At 44.7% G+C, this 19,344-nt stretch overlaps 1 protein-coding gene and 1 pseudogene across 1 annotated transcript; both read left to right on the forward strand.

Annotated features, from left to right (window-relative positions):
* The first annotated feature begins 13,663 nt into the window (after window positions 1–13,663).
* Window positions 13,664–13,826, forward strand: LOC122018188 (annotated as a pseudogene).
* A 3,065-nt stretch (window positions 13,827–16,891) lies between these two features.
* Window positions 16,892–18,993, forward strand: LOC122016629 (beta-glucuronosyltransferase GlcAT14B-like). Its single transcript, XM_042574002.1, has 4 exons — window positions 16,892–17,756; window positions 17,914–17,989; window positions 18,053–18,168; window positions 18,241–18,993. Exons 1-4 carry the CDS (start codon window positions 17,225–17,227, stop codon window positions 18,738–18,740), a joined length of 1,224 nt encoding a protein of 407 aa, XP_042429936.1. The 5' UTR covers window positions 16,892–17,224; the 3' UTR covers window positions 18,741–18,993.
* The last annotated feature ends 351 nt before the right edge of the window (window positions 18,994–19,344 follow it).

Raw genomic sequence — 19,344 nt, forward strand, 5'->3', positions numbered from 1 at the left:
ATCATGTGGTGATGGACATCCCCGTAGTCTCCTCATATGTATTGGTAAATTCTTTAACTCAGGGGCTCACTGAAGGAGAATTCTTCTTGTCACTCATTAGAAAGCCGCCAAAGGACTTTTGCAATCTACAAAAAAGGGCCAATGAATACATCAATATAGAAGAAGCCTAGGCGACCAGGAAAAAGGAGGCACCCGCCAAACCAGCGGTGGCGTCGAAGCGACGTCAATCAAGCAGCCATTAACCTCCTAAATGGCCTCGACCGGGAGGAACTCAACCACAACATGAGCTTAGGACGTATGTCATACAGCACGTTGGGTCTGGACACCCAAAAGCCTCCAGGGGAAAAATATGGACGCCTATATTTTGCTCCTTCTATCAGTCGGAGACTCATAATACACGGGACTGCTACATGGTTAGCAGGTCGGCCCCAAGAAGGCAGTATCATCAATCACCGTCGCCCGATCAGAGATATAGGCGCCGATCAACTAGGCAAAGGAAAGACGAAAAGACATCCGTCGAACCACACCGCCATCAATCTCAACGACGGAACAATCCAAGTCCTATTTGGGAGGAGGCCGAACGAAGACGACACTCAGCTCGAGAGGAAGAAAATAGGAGCAACACTGCCCTGGGTGAAATAGGGATGATCGTCGAGTGGCCGACTGGCGGTGATTCCAATCGCCAAGAAAGCTGCACGCGTGGCGACATGAAACTCACGCAGTCGGTTGTAGCAAGGAGAGGGCCGAGGGACTTGAGATCAGCTTCGATCCGAATGATTTGGAGGGGGTAGAGATCCCCCATGTCAGCGCCTTGATTATTCGAGCGGTAATAGCTAATTATGTTATTCACCGTACCTTTGTGTACATAGGAAGCTCGGTGAACATCATCTTTAAGAAAGCATTTGATCAGCTGCAAATTAACCGGAGCTGCAAATTGACCGGAGTGATTTACCGCTCATGACGACTCCACTCTACATGTTCACTGGTAACGAAGTATTGTCGATCGACCAACTGCGCCTGGCTGTCTCGCTCGGGGAAGAGCCGCTTAGAGGACACGGGCGACCAATTTCATCGTGGTGGATGCGCCGTCAGCCTACAACGTTATTCTGGGTCGGCCGACACTGAATGAGTTCCAAGCGGTCATGTCCACTTTCTGCCAAAAAAATTAAGTTCCCAGTGGAAGACAAGGTGGGTGAAGTCAGAGGCGATCAGTTGGCCGCTCGGCGTTGTTACGTTGAGATGGTTAGAACGGAGGCACAAATCGCTCGGAAGACACCTCACTTGGAGGTGAGCGCTACATGGAGAAGCCTCCTGCTCTGTTCTACGATGAAACGGAGGAGATCCAGATCTATCCAAACCGACCGGAGGCGACAACCATTATCGCCGCCGATCTAGAAAGCAAGAAAAAATAGAGTTGGTCACCTGCCTCAGACGAAACTATGACGTGTCCGCCTGGTCGACGCATGAATTGTCTTACATCTCTCCGAAGGTGGCTCAACACGAGTTACATGTCCGACCAGACTCCCGGCCAATTAAACAGAAGAAGAGAGACTTCAGCCCAGAGCAGAATTTAATCATCCGGGCGGAGAAAGAGACATTACTAAAGGCAGACCAGATACGGGAAGTCCAATTCCCAAGTTAGCTTGCTAACATGGTACTGGTCTCCAAACCAGGCAATAAATGGCAGGTCTTCATCGACTTCCGCGACTTAAATAAGGCATGCCCGAAAGACTTCTATCTGTTGCCTCGGATAGACCAAATGGTGGACTCTACAGTGGGTTGCGAATTAATATGTATGCTAGACGCATACCAGGGCTACCAACAAGTACCACTCGCCCAAAAAGATCAAGAGAAGGTCAGTTTCATCACGACCGACGGAACCTATTGTTACAACGTCATGCTATTCGGACTGAAGAACGCCGAAGCAACCTACCAAAGGCTGATGAATAAAGTGTTCCGTAGACAGATCGACCGAAACATGGAGGTCTATGTTGATGACACACTAATAAAATCCCTCCAAGCAGCTGACCTCTGTATGGACGTTGAGGAAACGTGCCAAACTTTAAGAACCTATGGAATGAAGCTGGACCCCAGTAAGTGCCTGTTCGGCATGAAGAGCTGTTGTTTTCTCGGGTATATCGTGACCGAGCAGGGGATTGAGGCAAATCCAAGTAAGGTGAAGACCCTGCAAGACACGCCTCCACCTCACAATTTGAAGGAGCTCCAACGACTGATCGGACGAATCATCGTGCTTTCAAGGTTCATCTCTAAGACATCCGATCAAAGTCTACCATTCTTCAAAGTACTGCGCTAAGCTACAAGATTCCAATGGGACGTAGAGTGCGACCGGGTTTTAAAAGAGCTCAAAGAGTATCTTAACTCTTTGCTTGTGCTAGCTAAGCCGAGCGTCGGAGAGCCTCTCTGGATCTATTTATCATCCACCGAGCATGCAGTCGGCTCAGCATTAGTCAAGCAGAACGACCATGAACAACAACCTGTGTATTTTTTGAGTCATATATTGAAAGATGCTGAATCTCGCTATAATGGTCTGGAAAAGTTAGCTTATGCTCTAGTGCTTGCCGCTCGGAGACTCCGCCCTTACTTTCTTGCTCACTCAATCATTGTCATGACCAATAGTACCCTAGGAAAAGTCCTCCTCAACCTAGAGATATCTGGGTGGCTGATCAAATGGACAATTGAATTAAGCAAGTTTGATATTCAATATTAACCCCCAATGGCGATCAAAGCACATGCCTTAGTTGATTTCCTTACAGAAGTCCAGAATGTGGAACCAGAAGTAACCTGGAGAATATATGTGGGCAGTTCTTCCACCCGGCAAGGGAGCAGGATCGACATACTATTGATCTCACTAATGGAAGATTGAATATAGCTCTCCATTCGGCTGGAATACCCGACCACCAATAATGAAGCCGAGTATAAAACGTTAATCACTGGCTTGCAGGCAGAGCGGTACGTCAGAGCCATAAAGGTCCTCAGTCACTCAGATTCTCAGCTAGCCACTCAGAGTTGTTAGGTACATTTGAAATAAACAACTCCTGACTCAAGCTCTATGCAGAAGCTTTTGAAAAACTAAGGGCAAGTTTTCAAGAAGTCACTATACAGACGATCCCCCAATCAAACATTCATTCGGTAGATGACTTAGCCAGATTAGCTAGCTCATTAACGACGGTCATGATTGAGTGCCCGATCGAGCAGGTTTTACTAGCGGCATACATTGATCGGATGGAAGGCCTCTCCTTCCCTAGCAACTGGAGGACGCCACTCATCGAATTTCTCCGATCGGATGTAACACCATCTGATCAGGAGGCTAATCGTCTACTGAAGAAAAGGGCTAGACGATTTACGTTGATCGGGGATCAACTCTATAAACGAGCCTTTTCCAGACCCCTACTCAAGTGTGTTAGATCAGAAGACATAGAGTACATCCTCAAAGAAGTTCATCAAGGCTCCTGTGGGAATCATCTAGGCGGTCATTCATTAGCCCAGAAGATCCTTCTCGCCAGATATTTCTGGTCCACGCTCCAAGAAGATGTCGCTCGGACGGTGGCCAGCTACATGTCATGCCAGAAATATCACAACATCTCGCATCGATCAACCGAGTAGATGAAAACATTCACGTGTCTTGCTCATTCAACCAATGAGACATGAATATTGTAGGATCGTTTCCCGTGGCAACTGGTCAGCGGAGGTTTCTGCTTGTCGCTATGGATTACTTCTCAAAATGGATGGAGGTCGAACCATTGGCAAAGATAAGTGAATAGATGGTCATCAAGTTCATCTGGCAAAATATCTTGTGTCAGTTCGGCATCCCCCGACGGCTCGTCTCAGACAACGGGAGGTAATTCGTCGGTCGGAGGCTCAAAGAATAGTGCGAAGGCTATGGTATCCAGTAGGTATTCACCTCAGTGGCTTACCCCCAAAGCAACGATCAAGCGGAAGTCACTAATTGAGAGATTCTCATAGGATTGCGAGCTCGGCTCGACCATGTAGGAGGCAGTTGGGTCGACGAATTACCAAGCGTCCTATGGGCCCTGTGCATGACCCCGAAGGATGTGACAGACGTGACACCATTCCATCTGGTGTACGTTGGTGAAGCACTAGTTCCGATGGAAGTCGAAATGGAGTCTGATCGGGTGCAATACTATGCCAAGGAGAACGACAAGCGGAGACTGATGGAACTAGTCTTAGTTGACGAAGCACGGAACAAGGCTGCCATTCAGCTGATGGCATACCGACAGAGAATAAAGTAGAGCTACAACCGAAGGGTTATCCTGTGGTCCTTCCAGGTCAGCGATTTAGTATGGAAGAGGATAAAGCCGGTCGACGATGTCCCTAAACTTGAAGCTTCATAGGTGACACCCTATAAAGTCGTGCAAAAACTCTGCTCAAGAGCATATTATTTGGAAGACGAAGATGACAGGAACAATCGGGGAGTGTGAACCACCTCCAACCCTATAGGGTCGAGTAAGAGGTGTATGAATAATTGTATTTACTTGTATATGCGTACATGTCTTCTAAATGCAGAACAGATATGAATAAAATCACAAACATTCCATACTCATGAGTCGGTCGGACATATTAAGTCGAGCGGTGACCTTAAATCCATGTCTTCATTGATGGTCGAGCGACAACCATAAACCCTTGTCTTTATCAGTGGTCGAGCGGTGACCTTAAACCATTGTCTTCATCAGCGGTCGAGTGACGACCTTAAACCCTTGTCTTCATCGACGGTCGAGCGACGACCTTGAACTCTTGTCTCCATCAGCGGTCAAGCGGCGACCTTGAACCCTTGTCTTCATCAACGGTCGAGCGACGACCTTGAACCCTTGTCTTCATTAGCGGTCGAACGACGACCTTAAACCCTCGTCGTCATCTGCAGTTGAGCGGCAACCTTAAACCCATGTCTTCATCAACGGTCGAGCGACAACCTTAAACTCTTGTCTTCATCAGCAGTCGAGCGAAGACCTTAAACTCATGACTTCACCAATGGTCGAGCGGTAACCTAAAACTCTTGTCGCCATCACTGATCGAGCGGCGACCTTAAACCCACGTCTACGCCATGAAACGGTCGAGCGGAGACCTCAAAACCAGAACTAATTGATTGCCTAAGAAAATAACCCGTTCCGATCGGAGAAACACGAGGCCACACTTGCAATTTGTGCGACAATACTTGATCTAAATACAAGTCGAAAATGCTGAAGGGCAAGAAAGGAGACAAAGAAAAATAGTAGTTCACTGGATGGACGTACATTCATTGATACTTCAAGAAAATTTTATAGAAGCAACTCACAGGCTCACTCCAAAAAATCTAAAACATCGTCGGACAGTGACTCAGTCAGCTTGTCCTGACTTATGACTTTGCTTGTCAAAGTGGTGGAGAGATAGTCACCTTCCTTCAGTTGATCAAGAGTCCCGTCGATAGCAAAGTTGAATAGACGTAGTGCACGATCGGCGACCTTGTTATTAAAAGCGTCTGAGCGGATGTAAGCCTGCTTCATGAGGTCAAACCTGCTCGACTCGGCTTCCTGGTAAGTCTCTAATGTTGGATCGTGATGTTTCGATAGAGGGTGGAGGGTGAATATCGATTAAAGAATTCGTTCAAAAAGAGTTACGCGCAGCAGAAATAAAAACACAACGCTAACACAAATCAATTTTACTTGGTTCAGAGCCTGTGTCAACTCCTACTCCAAGGCCCGCACACAAGGGTGCTTTCGGTGGGCAATCACTAGAAGTTCGAAAAATCATTACAAATTAAGTGCTAAAATGCTAATGAAATTAAAGCGATACCGACAAGAAAATTAACCAAAGAAGAAGGAGAGCGTTGTCGGAACTTTGTTAGCGTCGTAGGAGCGCAGAGTAGCAGAGCAAGCAGTAGAAGATCTCTCTTTTTCAGTTGTATTTGAAGCTCCCCCCTGACCCTCCTTTTATATGATGCTCGGGGCGCTCCGGATCCCTTCCGGGCGCCCTGGTGAGACGTGGCAGGTCCAACCAGCGAGCTCCACGTGGCGACGCGCGATCTGGATAAAAATTGCCTCCCGGGCGTCGGATCCCTTCCGGGCGCCTGGACCTCCGGGCGCCCGGATCCCCTCCTGGCGCCCGGACCACCTTTCTCCAGAAACTAGCTTTCCTGCAAGACAAGGTTAGTCTGAGGCAAATAAATAATGTATATCCTGCAAAACAGAGTGTTAGCACAGTTTATAAGTTTGACATAAAAAGTATGACTTAGATTCCGTCTTTCCGAGACCGAAATCTAGTCACAATCTCGACTTAGAGATCCGAAATGGATCTAAGCCGGATCGACGCCTAATGTTCCCTTCCCGGGAACGCGTCCTCACAGTCACACCCTTCCAGTGACTTACCTTTACTTACCTGCCAGACGTCCGGTCAGCCCTTCGACCCGTCTGGACTTCTCGCCAGCTATCCGGTCAGCCCGTCGACCTAGCTGGACTTCTCGCCAAGCATCCGGTCAGCCCGTCGACCCGCTTGGACTTCTCGCCAACTATCCGGTCAGCTCGTTGACCTAGCTGGACTTCTCGCCAAGCGTCCGGTCAGTCCGTCGACCTGCTTGGACTTCGTGCCAGACATTTGGTCAGCCCGTCGACCTGTCTGGACTTCGTCTGCACACTCAGTCAGAGTGTTAGATCACAACAAACCTAACTTAACATGATTTTTCATTCATCAAAACCTGAGTTAGACCGTTAGTGCTAACTGCACCAACATCTAATACCGTTTGGGAAGCTTTCAGCTCTTCTTTCAATTTGGTCAGCTCTTCATCTTTTTCGACGAGTTGGGTCTTCGCCGCGGTATGGTCAGCCGATCGTTCATCCCGCTCGGCCTTCAAAGTGGCCTCGGTCTACTTTAGGTTTTGGGCCAACACCCGAAACTTCTTATTTTTGATCTCCAAGTCCTCAATGGCTTGGAGCTCCTGGTGTTGGCCAAATTAAGCTTGGACTCGAAGGAGCTGACCTATTTAACAAGCCGAGCCAATTGATGAGCCTGCTCGGCTCCTTTGCTCTTCTCCGCCTCCAGCTGCTCGGTGCTTGCACTTAGATCGTCTCTTAGTTGAGCCATCTCAACCCTCTAGATAAGCCTGGGCAGATGATTGGTTGCTCGGGGCCCGTAGTTGCTTGACTTCCTGCTCTAAAAATGTAAGCCTTTGACACACAACCAGGCTCTCTACCCAATACTACAAGGAAGTAAAAAATTCTTAGGGTTGAGTGGTGACGAATAGTTATATGTAAAAAACTTACCCAAGTGGGCATTTGGATATGACTATCGACAAGCGCCCCTGGAGTCATGACCGCCGCACGGGCCCCGGCATCAACCCATATCTGTGCGAGCGACCCTTGGATGATTATCTGGTGCTCTGGGGCTCGGGACACAGCGTTGTCAACGACATATTGTCCAATCAGTCAGACTTACAGCTTCCTTCGATTAGACTTGAAGGGGAAGCTTATGATGCGACGGTAAGAGCCTATCTAGCACGAGTCAATTGCCACGGTGTAGGTCAAAGTCAAAGGCGGTCAACACTAGGGAAGCAAGTCATTGGTCGATCGGAGAGACCCTTATTCGATCGGCCATCTGAGTAAACAAGCATAATTAGTCCAATCGACAGGATAACAAGCTACGCGGGTCGGGAGCCCAAGCTGAGCGAGCCACCCGTCTGGATCGAAGAATGGCGTTCGTATTATACACTTAATGATGCAATAAATTGATAAAAGAGGAAAAGATGGATAATTAATAAAGGAAAGAGAAAACCAAATTGAACACTCCATCTATTATTAAATTAGAAGAAGTCCAGACAAAAATATCTTCCATCAGTAATTAATATCATTAAACAGGGAAAGATGGAGGGTCACCCGAAAAAAGTATAAAAGGGCCACGCTAGCTATGAAAAAGGGCAAGAAAAAATCTTTATTCTTAGTACTCACTTTTTTCCTCTCCTATTTCTGACTTAAGCATCGGAGGGCCAACGCCAGAGACCCCTTCCCTGGTTTTGTTTTGTTTTGCAGAGAGTGAGGTCTTCATTCAGTCAACGGAACTGCCACCTCCTCGGCTGTCTAGCTTCACGACTTCAGACAGGATCACTGGTCTTTAAAGATCAACAGTATTGGTGCTAGTCTTTAAGGACCAACACCAGCCAGCATTACGTTGATGTTAGTCTTGAAAGACCAGCACCAATCTTGGCAAGTGATAATTTTAGAGTTTAGGATTTAGACCAACACCAATGTTGGTGCTGCTTTGCACACGTTGGTGCTACTTGGCGCAAACAAACACCAACGTACGCAAATCAGCAACACCACGTTGGTGTTGGTTTGCAAAAACCAACACCAACATATGTAAACTAGCACCACGCTGGCGTATGCAAACCAGCACTACACTGGTGTATGCAAACCATCACCACATTGGTGTATGCAAACCAGCACCACGCTAGTATTGCTTTGCACAAACCAACACCAACATGCACAAACTAGCACCATGTGTTGGTGCAGCGGAGACCGGCAAGAGGGGGGTGAATTGCTGAAAACAAGAAAACAAAAACTACCCTCCTCGGATTTCAACTCAGAATTAAATCAGCAATAAAAATAACAGCAACTAAATTAATGAAACAGAAAAAGAAATAGGAACAGAAAAGATTCAGGGATTTAACCTGGTTACAACCAAGGAGGTTATTAATCTAGGACAGTAGAAGAGAGCGCAGTAAGAAAAATCTCCTTCTCTGAAGGCGGAGAAGCTTTTTACACTTTTGAAGCTCACTAGTTGCTTAGGAATTGCTTACAGATTGATTGCTTGAGTTGTTCTTGAATTCCTAGCTCCAGGGGCCTTTATATAGGCCTTGAAAATCTAATCCCGAGAGTCCAAGGCGCCTCCAACAGGGTTCAAGGCGCCTCCAACTCGATCTGCGGATAAAACTTTATCCGCAGCGCAAACGGTCAAACTGGCCTGCTCAAGGCGCCTTTAAGGCGCCTTCAAGGTTCCTGCTACAGTAATTTTTGCTACAGTAACTTCCAGCCTTTTTTGATTCCTTTTCTTCTTCACTTTGTCTTCCGAAGCTCCGTTTGTTTGGGTGATTTCGGCCAACCGAAATAGGGCTCACCCGAACCCAATTTCCGGCCTTCCTCGAGTAGCCTTCCGTCCCGGCTTAACGTCCCTCGAATGCCGCACACGCTCTTCACGCCCACCGGAGTACTCTTCCACAGCTCTCTCGTCCTTCGGACGCACCGAGCCCGTCGGCTCCCTTCCCGTGCCGTCCTTCTCACTAGCTGCGTATTCCGCTCGACTTTCTGTGTTCCTAAGCTTCTGCACACTCAGACACAGGGATCAAACACAGCAAGATCTAACCAACTTGGTTGATCACATCAAACCTACCACGGGGTCCAACAATCTCTCCCTTTTTTATGTGCATCAACCCAAGTTCAAGTTAGGGTTAAAATAGACATAAAAAGTAATTTTAAAGAAAAATTACTAAACTAACAAGTTAAGTATAATTTTTGCAATTAGTAAAATTGCAACAAAAAATAGAAAAAGAAATTTAAATTTTAAATTTTTTATAACTCCCCCTAAACTTGTACTTTTCTCTCCCCATTTGATCACAGCAAAAACGGGGTTAATAAAAATAGAGAGAATTATCCAACAATATGTTAGGTAAAATAAATGGTTCAAAAATATTCCAAGTAAGAATGAAATTTTGAAAAATTTTCTAGGTAAAATTTTGCAAGTCAAAAAGTTTCTACAAAAAAGTTTTCAAGTTAAAAATGAATTTTTGGGAAAAAAAAATTGCTAAGTTAAAATGAATTTTCTAAGAAAAAAAATCCTAAGTAAATGTTCAAGGGTTCCCAAAAAAAATTTCTAAGTCAAGTAAAATGAACTTTTAGAATTCTCTAAAAAAAAATTTCTAACCCAAAAAAAAATTAAGTTAGAAAAAAAAATTTCTTAGGAATTTTTGTTTATTTTAACAAATATTTGATAAACTTTCAAAGCATTATTTAATACTTGTTTAATGCATTTTCAGAAAGTTAATTAACTATTTTCTTTCAATATTTTAGCTTTCAGGTCGTGGCGAGGCACTAGACCTTCTTGGTTATTGGAGCAACAACCACTTCCTTAGACAAAGCTTCCATAAAGAATTTCAATGTTTAATTTTCTCACTGTAAGCTTTTTAATTTTTGAAAAATTAATTAAGCACAGATTTTGGAACCCAATAGAGGTTCTTTCCTACAGGATTATTCAAAAATCTAGGGGGTACATAGTTTCTTGGTATTTTTCTAAGTTGACCTTGATGCTTCCTTATATACCAATTTAATTTACCATAAATTCTTAATTTTGAATTTGGAAATTGATTTAAGCATGCATCAGATTTCAGTTTTTCAATTTCTAATTTCAAATTTTCATTTTCTGATTTTAGATGATCATACATTTCTAACGGGCATGCTCTTGTTAGGTTCAACTTTAGTTCAGCATTCTCTTTTTCTAATTGATCTAACTCTTTAGAAAGAGACTTGATAAATTTGAAAGATTGAGTTGGGGTTAGATTGCGTACCTTACTTACCTGGTCTGGTGACGCTCCCCCTTCACTGCTGCTTTCTTCTTTTGATGTTCCTCCCCCTTCATCGATGCTCATCTCTGAGCTTGAGTCTTCTTCCGGTTGATGGTTCGCCAATAGCGCTAACCCTGAGAATTCTTCGATGTCCGACTCAGAGGTTGACGAATCTGACCAAGTAGCCTTCAGATTCTTGTGCTTGGAGGGTTCTGGTTTCTTGTATTTTGGCTTTGCCCTTTCTTTCTCCTTTCTCTTTAGCTTTGGGCAGTCATCTTTGATGTGTCCCTCTTCGTTGTAGTTGTAGCAGCGAACCGTCCTCTTCTTTCGATGATGCCTCTGCGATTTAAATTTATTAGTACTAAAAAACTTATTGAAGCGTCTTACCAGTAGTGCCGCTTCAGATTCGTCGACTGAGGCTTCGGAGTCAGAACCGTTTACATTTGCCTTTAGAGCTATGTTCTGACTGGTCTTCTCTACTCCATTTGGCTCTGAAACTCGAGATTCGTAAAGTTCAAAAGTCGAAAATAATTGTTCTAACGTACTTACCTCGAGGTCCTTAGAGATGTAGTACGCATCTACTAAGGAGGCCCACTCTGGAGTTCTCGGGAAGGCATTGAGCGCGTATCGGATAGAATCCCGGTTAGTTACCTCTTCTCCAAGGTTCGTTAGTTGCGTTATCAGCTCCTTGATTCTCGCTTGGAGTTGCGCTACCTTCTCGCCTTGGTTCATTCGGAGGTTCATTAACTGGTTCCGGAGGATGTCGCGCTTCGCTAGCTTCGCTTCGGAAGTACCTTCGTGAAGCTCCAGGAATTTTTCCTAGAGATCTTTCGCTGAGTCGTAGCTTCCGATCCGATTTAGCACACTGAGCAGGTGGAACTCTGCCTTTCCGTTGGCGACGAAATCGGCTTGCTCCTTCTTGCTCAATGTGTTTTCTTCTTTGTCTTTCGGCGCTGCAAAACTATATTTCATTGTAATAAGAATATCAAAATCTGTTTTAAAAAATACCTCCATTTTGCGCTTCCATGTGGCGAAGTCTCCGTCGAACTTCGGGGGATGGATGTTCGCTCCAGCCATCGTCTTGATCGTAGTGCTTCAGTTGGCGGTTAGTCCTTCCGAGGCGATCAGGCTCTGATACCACTTGTTGGTGCAGCGGAGACCGGCAAGAGGGAGGTGAATTGCTGAAAACAAGAAAACAAAAACTACCCTCCTCGAATTTCAACTCAGAATTAAATCAGCAATAAAAATAACAGCAACTAAATTAATGAAACAGAAAAAGAAATAGGAACAGAAAAGACTCAGGGATTTAACCTGGTTACAACCAAGGAGGTTATTAATCCAGGACAGTAGAAGAGAGCACAGTAAGAAAAATCTCCTTCTCTGAAGGCGGAGAAGCCTTTTACACTTTTGAAGCTCACTAGTTGCTTAGGAATTGCTTACAGATTGATTGCTTGAATTGTTCTTGAATTCCTAGCTCCAGGGGCCTTTATATAGGCCTTGGAAATCTTATCCCGAGAGTCCAAGGCGCCTCCAACAGGGTTCAAGGCGTCTCCAACTCGATCTGCGGATAAAACTTTATCCGTAGCGCAAACGGTCAAATTGGCCTGCTCAAGGCGCCTTAAACAATCCATTCAAGGCGCCTTCAATGTGTTTAAGGCGCCTTCAAGGTTCCTGCTACAGTAACTTCCAGCCTTTTTTGATTTCTTTTCTTCTTCACTTTGTCTTCCGAAGCTCCGTTTGTTTGGGTGATTTCGGCAAACCGAAATAGGGCTCACCCGAACCCAATTTCCGGCCTTCCTCGAGCAGCCTTCCGTCCCGGCTTAACGTCCCTCGAACGCCGCGCACGCTCTTCACGTCCACCGGAGTACTCTTCCGCAGCTCTCTCGTCCTTCGGACGCACCAAGCCGGTCGGCTCCCTTCCCGTGCCGTCCTTCTCGCTAGCTGCGTCTTCCGCTCGACTTTCTGTGTTCCTAAGCTCCTGCACACTCAGACACAGAGATCAAACACAGCAGGACCTAACCAACTTGGTTGATCACATCAAAACTACCACGGGGTCCAACACCATGTTGGTGCTGATTTACATAAACCAGCACCAACGTATACAAAGCAACACCAATGTTGTGCTAGTTTACGCAAACCAGCACCATTGTTGGTGCTAACCAACACCACTGTGGTGTTGGTGCTACTCTTGAAAACTTGGCTAGTGCTAGTTTCAAACTCTGTTGGTGCTGGTCTTTAAAATGAGCACTAACGTCGGTTTCTACAAACCGGCACCAGCGTTTGGTGTTGGTTTGCGCAAAACAACACCAGTGTGTTGTTAGTTTGCGTATGTTGGTGTTAGTTTGCGTAAAGCAACTAGTGTGGTGCTGGTTTGCACACGTTGGTGTCGATTTGTACCAAGCAACACTAGCATGGTGCTGGTTTGCACATGTTGGTGTTGATTTACGTAAACGAGTAGCAACATGATATTGATTTACGTATATTTCTGCTAGTTTGCACCGCTAAGGCTGGTACTGGTTTCAAACCAGCACTAGTGTTGGTCTTTAAAGACTAGCACCAACGTTAGTGCTTATCTTTAAAGACTAGCACCAAAGTTGGTACTAGTCTTTAAGACCAACACCAAAGCTGGTGCTGGTTTGGTGTTGGTGCTGGTCTTAAAGACTGGCACCAACGTGATGTTGGTTGGTGCTGGTTTCAAACCAGTATTGGTGTTGGAATTTAAAGATTAATATCAATGTTGGTGCTGATATTTAAATACCAACATCACCTTGTATGCAGAAAAGAAAAGTGAATTGCATGCAGATAAGAGAGGAAAATAAAAAAAATATTCTTAGTCACGTCAAAGCATCCACGTTGGATGTCGCCCACGGTTGTGCAAAGTAAGTTGCACAGGATATCATATATATATATATATAAAATATGTTAATATCTTTTTTTTTCTTCTCGTACTACAAATAATTTTAAAACTTATTAGTAATTTTTTCTGGTTATTTTATATAAAAAATATGCATTATAATAGTTCTATTTAGTCTCACATCTTAGGATTGACAATACCACAATTGAAGAAGTGTCTATAAATACCTTGGGTCGGTGACGTTAGAAAGTATACTTTTCTCGACTTTTTGATTAAAATCAAGTGTAGTTTCTGTTCTTAGTTTAATATTTGATCTAATAAATTAAATTATTTTTTTACGAGGGAGAGTTGCTCTTGCGTTGCACTCAGGGGCGTAGCCACCTTAAGGAGAGGGGGTGCGACCGCCCCCTCTCACATTTTATTAAAAAATAAGAATATATATATATATATATATATATATATATATATATATATATATATATATATATATATATATTTGGAAGTCCTTATCGTCATTCACCATTCAATGTCTAAAACAGAAATTGATCTTATATTTTGAAAGTTCATGATCTAAGTTATCCATTAGTACCATTTCTATGAGGAAATATCACGTTTTGAAATGTTAAATATTGAATTTTAAAAATAAAATATATAATAATAAATAGCTGAAATAAATAGTAGGCCATAAAGTAAGAAAACTAAATTAAAATTGAATCGAGTTTGAACTAAATTCAACGGGTAGATATGGAGATAAGAATTATGTTAGTTCTAATTGGAATTATTTGAAGTTGAATTATGACCGAACCAAGTTTAATGTTTAAATGAGTTCAAACGATTTAAAAAGAATTAGGATATTTTTGATGAAACCTTTCATTTTTTTCTCTCCCTCTTCTCTCTACGCATGTTACATCCCAATGTGTCCCCTCGGGGCGGTGCGATGGTTAAGACATGGGGTGTTGCCACATGAGGTCTTGGGGTCAAAACTCGGCGTAACCGAGCATAACTCCCCCATGTCTTGGCCATTTGCATTAATGGCTAGTAGTCACCCGTGATTTACCTTCTCCGTGTTGACCTAGGGACGGGTTGGCGGGGGCGCTGGGGGCGAGCGAATCGCCTTTTGCCACATGTTACATCCTAACGTACCGTATGTCAACACTTCACCCATTCCTCTCTTTTATTTTTTTTCTTCCTCTTCTTCCTCATTTGCATCTTCTGCTTCTCTTCTCCAACGTTAGTAAACCTACAATTTTTTCCTCTCTTCTTCTAGAGCACACGAGCTTTTTTCTTCTCCTTTCTCTTCTCCAGCAAACAAGAAATACAACACCAGTTGCTGTTCTCTTCTCCAACGTTAGTAAACCTACAATTTTTTCCTCTCTTCTTCTAGAGCACACGAGCTTTTTTCTTCTCCTTTCTCTTCTCCAGCAAACAAGAAATACAACACCAGTTGCTGCCGTCTTCTAACAACAAGATCAAACAGCCATCAATCCCCTTATCTTCTTCCTCTTCTGGTATTTTTTAGGATTTTAGTGGCACAACAAAATAGTCATGTTTTGTCTTACCTTGCTCTCTTTGTGTTATTATCGAGCTCGCCGAAACTAGGTGATCCGGTGGTAAGAACGGGGGCCCCCCTTTTTAGGGAAGTCAACGCCACGGGGAGGTCAAAGTATCCGACGTCCAACCGGAGAAGCGGAGACCGGTCGGCCGAACGGGGTCACAGCTGAACCAAAGACGACCCGACGGGACTAGGGGTTCCGACGCTCGTTGAACAGAGGCATATGGCCGAGCGGACCCTCATGGGCGGAGGGTCAAAGACACGTGGAGGTCAACCCCAAGTTCGCGCCGAACGGAAGCATGCCGGGCCGAACGGAAGGATGCCGGGCCGAACGGAAGGATGCCGAGCCGACCTGACATTCGGCCAGGAGCTTCCCGGGCCGGACAGAAGACAACCCGACCATGGGCGGGTTTCCGACGCTCATAGTGAAAAGGGTCACCTGGCCGAGCGGATAGCCCGCTCGGCCGAAGCATAAAGCATCGTTGCTGTGGAACACTCTCAGTCGAGCACCCGGTCGGACCGATACCTACGGCCGATCAGACCTATGCCTGCTGAGCGGCCAGGCTGGCCGCTCGGCGCGGGAATAGAAGAGACAAGGGCAAAGGAAACATCGGGGGAACATCTCCTGACAGCGGGTATGTTCAACGACCAGGCCATACGCAAGATCTTACAACAGAGGATCCCGCTGTCCCATCATAGATGTGCTCGGACTGTAGCAGTATGGTGTCAGGTAAGCTCTTCTGATAAGCCCATACCGAGGTATGGACAGAGGACACGTATGCACCTCGGTATGTGTGCACGAGCCTCTTCACAGCTCTATATAAAGGGTCCTCACCCTTCGCCGGAGGTACGCATTCTCGGAGATTTGGAGCCATTTCTTTGTTGTCCACTTGCCTGACTTGAGCGTCGGAGGGTCGTCGCCGGGAACCCCTTCCCGGCCCGACTTCTTTGCAGGTTCGCCGGAGCGCCGTCCGACCGGCCGAAGATCTACGTCAGCGACAAGGAGAGCACCACGTGCCCAGCGTCCGTTGACTCAACGATTTGGACAGGATCACTAGGCAAGGTTATTAACGAAGAAAGTAAAGTTCTTCTTTTTTACTTCTTCCTCTCTATTTTTCTCAAAAGCAATGATCTTCCAAGAATTGTAAGTTATTCCTTTCTCGTTTCATGAATTTTTAAAAATTGCCTCTCCTAATCGAAAATTCTGACTACGCCCCTGGTTGCACTACAGTATGAGTCTATATCAAGTCTAATTTTTGAGTCTGAAATACTAATTTATACGTATTCATATATTATATTACACAGATAAAGTACGACAAAAAAACAAAATCTAAAAAATATTAACTTAGACACCTATCAAATAAGGTTAACTATATTAATTAAATTATATATAAATAGTAATTAACTTTAAAGTAGTTATATGATTTGAATTAGAAATTTATTATTTATAATCTCACAACATTTACTAATTTTGATTCAACATCCCCTTCTCATTTTATCTACTTTCCTCTCTTGGGTGGGAGCCTTCTTCACTATTTATATGTTTGCAATATAATCGGATATATACCACATGAATTAAATAGAACGATTCTTTCGGAAGAAAACATTTTATTTATCTTTATTAAATATCATAGCTATTATAAAAGTAATTAACTGTCCTCTAAGTCTATGTTTTATCTGTCAAAATAATAAAAAAGATTGAATTCTGGGCAATTTAAAATTCCTCAAATGCCCACCGGCTTCCGTGCGTTTCCACTCCCAAAGTATCTTTATTGATTATATTGAAGATAAATACTAAATATTCAAATAACTTTTGATTTCGCACGTCCAAGTAATTTTTTTTTTCGATATTCAAAATTAGAAAATTCACGTTAGTGGGGCAATTGCAGTTGAGTCTCACCTGACATATAAACTTTCTTGAATCTTATCATCAAGTCAACTGAAATAATTCCTTTTTATTTTATTTAATCTATTCTCTTTCATGAATCCGGTATGTTTGAGAAAAAGAAGGATCCAGTTTAATCCTCTTCATCTTGCGTTATTTCGATTTCTCATTTCGATTTCCATGTTCTAATTCTCACGAATTCATCGTCAGTTCTTCCAGAGTGCGATCGCCGCACGATTTGTGATCCTCGCGAATCCGCTCGCGTTTTTTTCTTCTCTTTCTTTTCCTTAATCCTTTGGGTGAGAAACGCTCGTCGAATCGAAAGATCACTGATTTAGAAGCGCCCGGAGATCGCATTTAATTTCTGCGGATTCGATGGAGTTAACGAGGGCAAAAGGCCAATTTCCGATGGAGAAGCGATGGGCGTGGCCGCTGTTTCTCATCGCGGCCCTCCTCGCCGTCGCCATCATCTCCTCCAACATCAGCATCATCTCCTCCTTCCGCACCATGTTCGTCGTCGTCCGCGCCGCACCCGCGGCGGATCCTCCCCCGTCCCCGGCGCTTCCTCGACTCGCCTACCTGATATCCGGGTCGAAGGGCGACCTGGACCGCCTCTGGCGCGCGCTGCGGGCGATGTACCATCCCCGCAACCTCTACGTCGTGCACCTCGATCTGGAGTCGCCGGTGGGGGAGCGGCGCGAGCTCTCCGCGCGCGTCGCGGGGGACGCCGTCTTTGCGGCCGTCGGCAACGTGCGCGTGATCGAGAAAGCCAACATGGTCACTTACAGAGGCCCGACGATGGTGGCCAACACGCTCCACGCTTGCGCCATATTGCTCAAGATGGGGAAGAACTGGGATTGGTTCATCAATCTCAGCGCATCGGATTACCCCCTTGCTACACAAGACGGTGAGTCTCTTCATGCTTACAAATCCTTTAAAACCAAGCTATTCCTGTAGAATCATTAAAAACAAATCATAAAAATGATGTCAGACCGGATCAAAGATACTTGTTCATGTTCTTTATCATCTCTGGTCTCTGATTGGGATTTCGTTCTTACCTGTAGATATATTACATGCCTTTTCATCTCTGCCGAGGAACATAAGCTTCATGGAGCATACAAGCAGATTGGGGTGGAAAGAGTTAGTATAAACTTATCTTCGTATCATATAAATTGGCTTCGACTCTGGTCCTTGTGTTTGCAGGCTGAAGAGAGCAAGGCCTCTGATAGTCGATCCAGGACTGTATTCCGTTAACAAATCGGATATCTTCTGGGTTACACCCGAGAGAGGGTTGCCATCCGCATTCAAATTGTTCACAGGTACAAAGTTTACTGTGCGTGATTTTTTTCTTCGTTTTAAGGAAGATGTTCCTCCAACCTTCTTCTTAACAGGGTCTGCGTGGGTTGCGATCACCCGAGAGTTTGCTGAGTTCTGCGTGTGGGGATGGGACAACCTGCCAAGAATCCTGCTCATGTACTACACCAACTTTGTCTCCTCGCCGGAGGGATACTTCCAGACAGTAATCTGCAACTCGCCTCAGTTCGCTCGCACCGTCGCTAACCATGACCTCCACTACATCTCCTGGGACAGGCCTCCCAAGCAGCACCCTCACGACCTCACCGTGGATGACTTCCCGAAGATGGTCGGGAGCAATGCCCTCTTCGGCCGCAAGTTCAAGCGTAACGATCCCGTGCTGGACAAAATCGACGCGGAGCTCCTTGGCAGAGGCAAAGGAGACTTTGTCCCCGGTGGATGGTGTCGAGGCGATCCTCCATGCTCGAAAGTAGGCGATGTCACGAGACTTGTGCCTGGGAATGGCTCCGAGAGGATAGCTTCGCTTTTCGACAGAACTGTTCGATCGAGAATGTTTTCACGAAACCAGTGTAGATAGAACTACTGCTCTGCCAGTGGATCGAAAATGTCTTCTGGTGCGATAGTGCGTCATCATCCCAATAATGCAGCATCTTAGTGAATTTCTGGTGCTGCTGAAACTCAATGTTAGAATGTCACGGAGGATAGAATATTTTGAAGTTTAGGTGGAGTGTGTAAGTTATAGAAGCATAGCTGAAGTAGGATCTAGATTGAGTTGAGTTTTCAAGCATGTTATCAGAAGGAGCAATTGAATAACCTCTGTTAGAACAAAAGGAATGGCCTGTTAATTTTGATAAAACTCGAGCTTAATTTGAGCTAAAAAGTTTGAATAAGTTCGATAGATAACTAAATTAATTAACTTGAACATAACTAAACTTAGCTTATTCGATTGCATCTATTTTTAATTTTTTTTTTAAAGAAAATTATTCTATTTGCTCCAAATCTGCTACCAATCCACGTAAACTCTGGAAATGTGATTGATCCTATTTGGAAGCTATGTGAGAGATAGAATTTCGATGAACTTGTGAGGAGGTGGCACCGTCGGAGATTCCTGTTGGTGTAATCAATCTCTAGAATTTTAATGTTTAACAATATATCTAAGATGGGTCAATTTGACCAAAGGT

Source organism: Zingiber officinale, chromosome 8B, assembly GCF_018446385.1.
Source record: "Zingiber officinale cultivar Zhangliang chromosome 8B, Zo_v1.1, whole genome shotgun sequence".
NCBI lineage: Eukaryota > Viridiplantae > Streptophyta > Magnoliopsida > Zingiberales > Zingiberaceae > Zingiber > Zingiber officinale.

Coding starts and splice junctions, on each gene's coding strand:
- LOC122016629 (XM_042574002.1), top strand. CDS start 17,225: ATGGAGTTAACGAGGGCAAAAGGCCAATTTCCGATGGAGAAGCGATGG. Junction 17,990..18,052: donor AGCAGATTGGGGTGGAAAGA/GTTAGTATAAAC, acceptor TTGTGTTTGCAG/GCTGAAGAGAGCAAGGCCTC. Junction 18,169..18,240: donor CGCATTCAAATTGTTCACAG/GTACAAAGTTTA, acceptor TCTTCTTAACAG/GGTCTGCGTGGGTTGCGATC.